The following is a 10,706-nucleotide window of genomic DNA, read 5'->3' on the forward strand; positions in this document are numbered from 1 at the left end:
AAAGAAAGAAAGAAAGAAAGAAAGAAAGAAAGAAAGAAAGAAAGAAAAGCAGGCTGAGCAAGCCATGAAGAGCAAGCCAGTCAGTAAGCAGCACCCCTCCATGGCCTATCCATGAGCTCCTTCCCCCAGGTTTTTAACCTGCATGCTTTCCTGCCCTCGCTGCTTTTTATTATAAACTGTTATATGGAACTGTGAGTGAAATAAACCTTTCCTCCCCAAGTTGCTTTTGGTCATAGTGTTTCATCTCATCAATTATAACCCTAAGGCAAATGTCAACACTGGACTATTTCTAAAAAAGTGAAAAATAGGAACTGGAAAGATGGGTCAGTGGTTAAGAGCACTGACTTCTCTCCCAAAGGGCCTGGATTCAATTCCCATGGTGGCTCACAGCCATCTGTGACTCCAGTTGCAGGAGATCTTACGCCCTCATCTGGCCTCTGCAGGCACCAGGCACACACACAGTGCACAGACATTCGTACAGACAAAACACTCGTGAAATAAAAACAAAGTCTTAAAAATGTTTTGTAAGAAAAGTGGACAATAAATGCTCGTGAACACTGGGGAAAATGGAACCCTTATCCACTGTGGGCGGGACTGTAAATTAACACACTTGCTGTGGAAATAACTGTGGATGGAGGCTCATCAAAAACTAAGACTAGAGGAGGCCACGGAGATGGCCCAGTGGGTAAAGCACCTGCTGAACAAGCCTGATTCCCTGAAGTAGGTCCCAGAACCCACATGAAGGCAGAGGCAAGAACAGACCCAGGAAGTTGTTCCCTGGCACCCACACATGCTATGCCATGTGCGCCCTTCCCCCAACACATCATACACACACAGAATAATAAGTAAAAATTTTAAGTGAAACTACCACATGCTCCAACGGTCCCACTCCTGAGAACACACCCAAAGGAATCCAAGGCACCATCCCACAGCAATGCCTGCACAACCACGTCTCTCGCAGTACCGTTCCCAATAGCCAAGCGACAGAGTCAGCCTGGGTGTCTATGGACAAATGAGTGGATAGAGGTCTGACGTACACACACAGCGAAGCTTTGTTCATCCATAAAGAATGAGAGCATGCGTGCTGAAGAGACAGCTCAGCAGTTAAGAGCACTTACTGCTCTTCCAGAGGAACCAGGTTCAGTTCCCAGCCCCCACACCAGGTGGCTCACAACTGCCCAGTCCTCCAGTCCCAGGGACGCTGATGTCCTCTTCCGGCCTCTGTGGGCACCTACATACATGTGGTGCACAGAAACTCACACGAGAAATACACACATCCATAAATTTTTGAAAAATAAATATGAAACGATGTCATTTACCAGAAAATCGATGCTAAAGATTAGGTTAAGGGACTGGAGAGATGGCTCAGAGGTTAAGAGCATGGGCTGCTCTTCCAAAGGTTGTAAGTTCAATTCCCAGCAACCACATGGTGGCTCACAACCATCTATAATGAGATCTGGTGCCCTCTTCTGGCATGCAGGTGTACATGCAGGCAGGCACAACACTAAACATAACAAAAAAAAAGATCTCGTTAAACAGGGTGTGACATATACACACACATGCGCACACATACACACATGTTACATATACACACGTGCACACACATGCAAAATAAATAAATCTTTAAACAATCAGACAGAGTGCTGGACAGGGGTCAGCCAAATCTCACCTGTCCCTATGACACATACAGCCTCTCAGATTCATGCCACAGACCCACAGTCACACCCATTCAGCCGCACTGCCATGGGCAGGGAAGCTCGCCAATGTCATCCATCACAGCACTGTCAGGCCTCTAGCGCTGTGCATGTGGGGGTCTCCATCTTCCCACCTGTGAGTGGGGGCGGGGTGGTAGAATGAGGAAGAGTGACTCCCCCTTCCCTAGTGTCCCTCAGCCCAGGGCCACATAACCCAGAGAAAGGGCCAAGCTAAGGCCAGCAGCCTAACCCCAGGAGCTTGTACCTGGCAGAGGCGAGTGGTACAGGAGGGCAGCAGGGGCCGACAAAACTTCTTCATGGAGCTGACGGCCGCTGGGAATGCGGGCGCTGAGAAGATGGCGGCTACCAGGTTGATCCTCAGGATCCAGGACAGCATCTCTTCCTTGCTCCTGGGGACAAAAGAGGACAGAAAAGGGCTTCTTGTGATAGGACCTCCGGCCCTCCCCACACGTGGCACCCAGTACTCAGCATGAAGTCTGGCAGAGAAGGTACTGATACCCAGGCAAGGACAGGAAGGAGGAAGAAGGGCAGGAGTGGACAGGTGGGCAGATGAGCCTGGTCAGAACTGGAGAGGGAACTCCCATGTGGACTCCTGTGAAATGACCCTGCTCCACTCTGGACTGGTGTCCCTAGAGCCAGTCGGTGAACTCCAGGATCAGCTGCAATGGGCAAACCTCTGTCTTGCCCCCACCACCTGCCCAGCCTTCCCACTCTGTCCCCAGTTCTCACAATCTAGTCTCCTTCCTGTGAAGGTTGCCTGACATGTAAAAAAACTCCATCTCTGGTCACAGAGGACAGGGTGGGACAGAGCAGGAGGCCTAACGGGTCAAAGCTAGGAGTCCTCCCCACCCAACCTCTGAGTTTCTGCCAAGGAGGGGTCCCAGTCCGCGAGCCTGAGCTTCAGGACTTCAGAGGGGACCCGCAGCCCCTGAAGGCTTCTTAGACCCAGTCAAGTATCGGCTCAATGGGCCTAAGATGTGGCCAGTGGGGTGGCACCTCTACCCAGCCCCCAGGTGTCGGAGGACACCACACAGAGCCACTGCTCCGGAAGACACGAAGCAGCTACTCATCTGTGGCAAGAGGACATGCCAAGTCTGTGGCTGACACGCACAGGCAGCTGAGGTCTCTATCCCAAGACCAGGAGAGTGGGGATTGCAGGGCGATGCTGTGGGCCGTGCTCCTCGGGGCTGTGCTTCTACTTACGGCGCCTGGAAGAGGAAGACCCTCCAGTCTGCTGTCTTCAGCTTGAGCACGTTGGACTTCTTGCTGTAGTCAGAAGCCCTGGTGGCCAGAGCATGATGCACGCGGATGGCATTCTTCAGGTCACCCTCAGACAGGGCCTTGTCCGGCCTGTATTCATCCTGAGCGGGGGGGAGGGGGGGTGTGCTATGTCACTCTGGGCTATTGTTCGCTGCCTGACACATTCCATTGTCATTTCCCTCCTTTCCTCCCTCCCCCACTCCCTCCCTCCCTGTCACTCTACTCTGTATTACCTCTTCCCTCCCAGACCCCAACAAGAATTACTGCAGGGGCTTTCAGTCTGTCCCAGAGGCCTAACGCTGATGTGCTTGGCATTCAGAGTCCCTTGCCCAGAACCCTCAAAGCTGCTAAGTGAGTACAGAAAAGACTGTTAATAGAGGAAGGCCCTAGCAACTGAGCCCAGTGTCCCACACCTGTGATCTCAGCACTCAAGAAGACAAAGGCAGGCGGTTCTCTGTGATTTTGAGGCCAGCCTGGTCTACAAAGCTAATCCAGGACAACCAAGACTACACAGAGAAACCCTGTTAGAAAAAAATGAGAAGAGGAAGAGGAGGAGGAAGAAGAGAAAGAAGAGGAAGAGGAAGAAAAGGAAGAAGGAGGAGGAGAAGGATAAGGAGAAAAAGAGGAGGAGGAGGAGAAGAAGAAAAAGAAGAAGAAGAGGAGGAGGAGGAGGAGGAGGAGGAGAAGGAGGAGGAAGAGGAAGAGGAAGAGGAAGAGGAAGAAGGCCCTAGCTCCTCTCCCAGTCCCAGTCCTGACCAGAAGACCTTGAACTGAGTACCACAGGCAGCAGCTGGTTGAGACTGAGTGTGCCCTTTGTACCTAAGAGCTCTAAAGCAGCCTCTTTCTCACCTTCTGCAGGTACAGGATGGTCCCTTTGAGCACCGCATAGAATTTCTTCCAGCCACGCCTCCCTCGGGGCGCTGAGGAGAGGGCACAGGCAGTGTGGCTGCAAACTTCTGCTTTGGTAACTCCTACCCTGCCATCCCCTGAAAGTCCATGTATATGTGCCTCCCCAGAGGGGTGGCCAAGGGTGGGTCCCCCCTACACCAGCACCCCTCCCAGGCCCCTTCCCCAGCCTGACACCCACTCCTCTTGCCATCCATATCAGCGTGAGTCTTCCGGGTCAGCACTCCATGCTTGTAGGTGGTAGCGCTGAGAGCCTGCGGGACATCCAGGAATGGATTGCCACCATCCAAGATCCGAGTCACCTTCTTTGTGCCTGTCCCAAACTTGTCATCCACCAGCTCAGACAGGGACTTCCTCAGCTCATCCTCATCACTAGGAAGGTACCAAGCCTGAGAGCCACCTCCAGAGACACCTTGCCTCCAAGCCCACCCCTTGCCACAGACTTCCCCACCAGCCACCACCACCACCCCAGCCACCTGGCATCAAGGTTAGAGATGAAAGATTCCAGAATACAGCTCCAGGGCTCTGATCCCTCCCTATCATCTTCAGTTCTGACCTCTGACCTCTGATCTTTGACTCGGGGTCTCTAAACTAATCTTCACCTTTACCACAGAGTTGGATTCTTTCTTGTCTTCAGGTCTCTTTCCCCAGTATCCCTTCTCTCCAGCACAGGGAGCATGAGGAACGCTAACCCTCTGTGGACTTCGGCTATTGCACAGGCCGTGCTGACATGCTGGGAACAGCAGAGCAAAGGGCCAAGGCCCCGGAGGAAGGAGCCCTGGCAGAAGAGGGCCAGCTCTTCCCAGCAGGATTAGACTCCCTGAGCCGTGGGCCTCCACACACACCCAAAGGCACAGCCTTCCCTGGGGAGCTCAGCTATGGGGCTCCCCATCCAGAGAACCTCTCGCCGCCTCCCCAGCCAGCAGCATCTCCACCCCTCTTTGCAGCTGGCTGTGCACAGTCTTCGTAGGTGAAGAAGTTGAAGCATTGGCTCCCTCCCCACTGCCAAAAGCAGCCGCCACAGCTAGTGTCAAAGGGGACCCATGCCTCCTGCCCACCATCGATTGGGAACCCGGCAATATCCTCAGTACAGAGAAACCAGTCATGGGCAGTCCTGGAACTAAATTCAATGTAAGTATCAAGTCAGAAAATGACCCCCTGACGGTGTTGGCCTGCTGGGTAGGTATTGTCGGGGGCCTGGGCTAGGGTGAATCAGCACCATGGAGAGTGGCCTGCACGCCCAGCCACTCCCTCTCCTGGTAACCAGGCTCATACCCGCACCCTTCATCGCTACTCACATGGCCCATTCCAGCTTTTCATTCTTGATGGAGTTGTAAAGCGTCTGAATGAGGGCGGAGAAAAGGGAGGGAGAAAGGAGTTCAGGTAGAGTCAGAGAAATCCCCATGTCTCTCCAGCAGCGTGGCCGTGGTGAGGGAGCACCTTTGCAGTTAATGGGTAAAGTGGGTGCTTGGTTCATACTTGGTGATGTCATTTGATGAAAAACTGAGTGGGTAGGTGGGTGTATGGATGGGTGGAGCTTATTATGCACTCATTACTGTGTGTCTAGCCAGGAGGTTGTAAGCTTCCCAAGGTCAATAATGTCTATCTTGCTCACCACGGAAGCCTCAATACAAAATTTAGAATGTCACAGGGTGGGTGGATGGATGGCGGGATGGATGAGCGGTTGGTATGTGAAAGAGGGTTCGGAGGGCTGAAGATGTAGCCCATTTGGCAGAGTGCTTACCTCGTGTGCATGAAGCTGTGGATTTGATCCCAGAACCACCTAAAAGCAGCCTGTTGGCTCATGCCTGTAATCCCAGCCACAGAGTGAGCTGAAGGCCATCCTGAGCTACATGAGACCTTGTGTCAAGGGGGGGGGAGGAGGAGTAGTGTTTGGGGTACAGGAATGTGTGAGGGGTGAATAAGTGGGTGCATGGGTAGGTACACAGTTGTGTGGCTGGTGAATGGGTGTGTCCAAGCATGAGAAAAGTGTGTGGGTGGGTGGAGAAGTAGGTAAAGGGTGGATAGAGAGAAAAAGTAAATCGATGGATAATGATTTTATATTCTTTGTTTTGTTTTGTTGGGGTTTCCCTGTGTAGCTATGACTTTCCTGGATCTCTCTCTCTCTCTCTCTCTCTCTCTCTCTCTCTCTCTCTTTCTCTCTCTCTCAACAAGGCTGGCCTTGAACTCAGACTCTGTAGAGCTAGTTCCAGAACTCAGAGATCGACCTGCCTCTGCCTCTCAAGTGCCGGGATTAAAGGCATGCACCACCATGCCAAGTTCTCAGCAGGAACTTCTTGATGGTGAAGCAGATAATTATAACAAAAAATGAGGTAACGACAATGTTCTCTTTTTAGTTTCCATAACTGACACATAATAATTGTACAGATCTTCCTCTAGCTTCACCATTCAACTCCCCTCCTAGAACCATAAGGCTATTAAAAGACTATCTAAAAATGAACTCACCACCTATACGTAACCCTAAAATAAATCTCTCCTTATTTATCTGAGGCCGAACCTTCGCCCTGGGCTTCATCCTCAAAGGAAAACTAATCTCTTTCATTGCTGGTGATGAAGGAGTGGGCCTTTCCTTGTGGTTATGGTGATGGTGGTGGTGGTGGTGGTGGTGGTGGTGGTGGTGGTGGTGAAGGTGGAGGAGGTGGTGGTGGGAGTGATGGAGGCGGTGGTGGTCGCTGGTGGCAGCCATAACAACTGGTGACAGTGATGGTTATTACTGAGACAGAAGTCGTGGTGATTGGAGCATTAAAACCAAAGGGCTTAGAGCCTCACTGTCTATCTCTCTTGGAGAATACCGAACAGTCAAGTGAGGAACTAAGCAGCCTCCAGCTCTGTCCCAAAGCGATGGGGCCCTGTTGCAAGTGTTATGGGTCTAAAATATCACGTTTAGTGGGGCAAGATTTCACTCCATACCTGTGGGGCAGGGCGTGGGGTGTGGGGACCTTTAGCAGGTAATACCTTCAAAAGGTCTTTGGCAAAGTCTTGGCCATCGTTCAGCTGGTCCAAGTTGGCGATGAATTGTTGGCAGGACATCTTCTTGCCAATGTTCTGTCATGGAGAAATGGTTCTGCCTGAGAGTAGGGAAGAAGGCTGGGGTGGTCCACACACCCTGCCCTGCCCTGCCCAGACAGAGAGGACAAGGCAGTGCTGAGGGTGAAAACAAAAGTCAAACTGCCTGGATACTCCTTCATCTCCAAGAATTTGCAAATTTTTTTTTTTTAATCCAAATTCTATTTGGCCCACAAGCAACACGAAAGGCTCTTCAAACTCAGTGAAGGAGCCAGGTTAGGGGAAGCATTGCAATGGCTGAGCCTGCCAGGAGCCTGCTCTGCTCTGGGCACTGACCCTGACGTGCATTATCATATCTCCTTGCCACAAGGTAAGAGATCTGAAGGATGAGCACGTGAAACAACGGGGGAAGGGAGTGCAGGGGCCCAGCCTGTCTGACATCAGAGCCCATGCTCTCATCCACCTTTCCGTGGTTATTTCTCCCAAGCTCACTGAGAAGCAGCACTTGAACCCAGGCCTCTTGGCTCTTATATTCCGCCATAGTCGCCTTACCCTCTCACCTGCACAGAGTTGGGCAGGAAGACCTCCCGGAAATAGATCAAGTAAGGGGAAATTTGGTTTTATGGACCAAATATCAAACCCCAACAGCACACAAGAACGATTCATACTGAGCTGGGTTGACAAAAAGAAAAACTGCTTAGGTTCTCACTGCCACAAGCAAAGCGCTGGGGATGGAGGGCTGTGCCCCAAAGTCTATCTTTTGTTAACCACTCACTAGTAGAAGGGCTCAAACCGTCCAAGCCGATCACCCGGCATTCACGCTTTGAGGGTCTCCTTGGAAGAGCCCCGCTGGAGGAGGCCCTGGGTGGCCCTCCACCTACGGGAGGTTTTGTGAGTTGAGGTTTGCTCGTACTTTGCTGTGGAATGTTAGCACCCCACGACATGGGAATATGTATTTCCTAAAATAAATAACAGGATATTATGGCCCAGCAAATTAATTGCAGCACTCCAGAGCTTTGAACGTGTTTATGTGTGCTGGGAGTCTCCAAGGACCGAGTTCCGTGTGCGCTGCCCCGGACTTGGTGTTGGCATTACTTTAACAAAAGAGCCTTTGCTGACTGCATATGACATCCAGATACCGCAGATATCATGTGGAAAGTGCTGCTGCAAGGCAAGGGTTGTTTGTTTGCTCGCTTGCTTGGTATTGGGGCTCACCACATAGCCTAGGCTGGCCTAAACTTGAGATCCTCCTGCCTCAGCCTTCTAAACGTTGGGATTATAAATGTGCTGGTTAGTTTTCTGTCAGCTTAACAGAAACTAGACTTGAGCCCTTCCTCACCTCCAAAATAAAAGAAGGGAAAAGAGAAAGAAAGCAGGCTGAACAAGCCGATAAAACATTCTCCGGTGGCTTTTGCTTCAACTCCGCTTCAAGTTCCTGCGTGGAGCTCCAGCCTTAGCTTCCCCTGATGACGGACTGTGGCCCGAGAAAAACCCCTTCCTCCTCCCCGGATTGTTTTAGATTAGGGTCTTTATCACAGCACTAGAAACCGAATTAGAATGATAAGTATACATTCCACTGTGCCCAAACAAGTAAGGGTTAATATATAGCTGATTGAAAATGTTTAACTTCTTCCAAAGGTTTAATAAGAAAAACTTCTATGTGTGTCTGGATGTGTTTGTTTGTTTGTTATAGTTTTATGTATAAATTTCCTGTATTCAGACAAAAGCATATAGCCATACCATGAGCATTTGTGATAAAAGAACACAAAGACATAAGGAAATACTGTCTTTGAGGCCCACGCACACTGAACATTCTCAGCCACTAAGAGTACAAAGTCAAAAAACAGCTAAGTAATGGATAGGGATGTAGCTCAGTTGGTGGAGTGCCTGCCTAGTTAGTACGTGTTGGAGCCTTAAGTTTGATCCGTAGCACTACCTAAACTGGGCATGGCAGTATATACCTATAATCCCAGCACTTGAGAAGTGGAGGCAGGAGGATCAGAAGTAAATGGGTATCCTCAGTATTACAGTAAATTTGAGGCTAGCCTAGGCTACAAAGACCCTGTCTCAAAGTAGAAATAATAATCTTAATAATGGTATATCCTTGAGGTTAAGAGCACTTACTGCTCTTCCAGACAACCTGAATTTAGTTCCAGCACCACCTTTTGTAATTCCAGCATCGGGGACTGATGCCCTCCCTCTTCTGGCTTTCACAGGCATGTACATGCGGCACACATGCACAAAGGAACATACACATACACCTAAATAAAAATTAGCGGGAATGGGGCTAAAGAGATGACTCAGTGGTTAAAAGCTCTAGCTGCTCTTTTAGAGGACTCAGGTTCAATTCCTAGCGCCTACATGGCAGCTCACAACTGTCTGTAACTCCTATTCCAGGGGATCCAAAACCCACACACAGTCATGCATGCTGTCAAAAGACCAATGTACATAAAAAATTTTACATACATTACAAAAAAAATTAGTGGGGGGAAAAAAAGCTTTGGCTGAAATATTAATGAAACACCTATATGAAGGCACTAGAGAAATACAGGCAGACTTCAAGGCTAAGTTTCTGCCAATCAAGGAATGCAGAGAGCCTTGTGCTGGGAAACTTTCCTTGTGGAAGCATGGCGCAATGGCTGAAGAACCAAGTGACCCTATTGAACTCAAGAACAAAAACTGGACTTCAGAGTGCACCAAGGCAAGGGACCCTGCTCCAGCCCTATGTCAACATGAAATTGAAACAAATTTTTTCTAATTTTTTTTTTCTAATTTTTCAGTCATTAGAAAATTATTCCAGGGCTGGAGAGATGGCTCACTGGTTGCTCTTCCAGAGGTCCTGAGTTCAATTCCCAGCAACCACATGGTGGCTCACAACCACCTATAATGAGATCTGGTGCCCTCTTCTGGCCTGCAAGTGTACATGCAGGCAGAATACTGTATACATAATAAATAAATAAATCTTAAAAAATAAAAAGAAAGAAAAAAAATATTCCAGATGAAAGCATAGAGAAGCAGAAAGCATGAAGAAACAGGAAGTGTGGAAAAGTAGGAAGCATGGAGAGATTTGAAGTTTGGGGAAACAGGAAGTGTGGAAAGCAGGAAATATGGGGAATCAGGAAGGATGAAGACATAGGTTTCATGAGGGAAAGAACGCATAGGGAAGCAGGAAGCATGGAGAAGTGGAAATCTGGGAAAGAGGAAAGTGACAGAAAGCAGGAAGCTTGGAGAAGTGAAAAGCTGGAAGAAAAGGGAAGTGAGGGGAAGCAGGAAGCATGGAGAAGCAGAAAATATGAAGAAGACAGGAAGCTGAGAGAGCTTAGCTGTCTTTAGGCGGCACATGACCCCAGAAGTGATAAAAAAAAAAAAAACACTTTTAATAAGTCATAAATGTACATCATGAACTGAAAAAGAATTCTGAGGACTGGGGATGTAGCTCAGTGGTAGAGCACTTGCTTAGCATTTGCAAGGCCCTGGGTTCAACCCCATCACCGCAAAAGAAAGACTTCGGAAAGAATACACAACTAAGAAGGTAGCAAAGAAGAAAAACATAAATTGAAAAAGCACCTAAACCATCCAAAAGTAGACAAGAAAGGAAGGAAAAAGAAAGAACAGATGAATGAAACGGAAAAGAAAACGTAGCACTCAGGAGGCAGAGGCAGGGGAATTTCTGTCAGTCCAAGGTCAGCCTGATCTATAGACCTAGTTCCAGGACAGCCAGGGCTACATAGAGAAACCCTGTCTCAAAAACAGAAAGAAAGAAAGAAAGAAAGAAAGAAAGAAAGAAAGAAAGAAAGA

At 49.2% G+C, this 10,706-nt stretch overlaps 1 protein-coding gene across 2 annotated transcripts in view; it reads right to left on the minus strand.

Moving 5' to 3' along the window:
* The window catches only part of Psd2 (pleckstrin and Sec7 domain containing 2), a 48,794-nt gene that overhangs the window by 5,271 nt on the left and 32,817 nt on the right, over positions 1-10,706 (minus strand). For both annotated transcript variants that reach the window (XM_055625705.1, XM_055625706.1), the window contains 6 exons: positions 6,858-6,947; positions 5,180-5,223; positions 4,063-4,253; positions 3,825-3,895; positions 2,919-3,076; positions 1,960-2,104 (listed from right to left, as the gene is read on the minus strand). In XM_055625705.1, the coding sequence (XP_055481680.1) occupies positions 1,960-2,104; positions 2,919-3,076; positions 3,825-3,895; positions 4,063-4,253; positions 5,180-5,223; positions 6,858-6,947 (699 nt within the window). The remainder of the gene's footprint in view (positions 1-1,959; positions 2,105-2,918; positions 3,077-3,824; positions 3,896-4,062; positions 4,254-5,179; positions 5,224-6,857; positions 6,948-10,706) is intronic.

Source organism: Psammomys obesus, unplaced genomic scaffold (assembly GCF_907164565.1).
Source record: "Psammomys obesus unplaced genomic scaffold, mPsaObe1.curated_primary_1811, whole genome shotgun sequence".
NCBI classification, from domain to species: domain Eukaryota; kingdom Metazoa; phylum Chordata; class Mammalia; order Rodentia; family Muridae; genus Psammomys; species Psammomys obesus.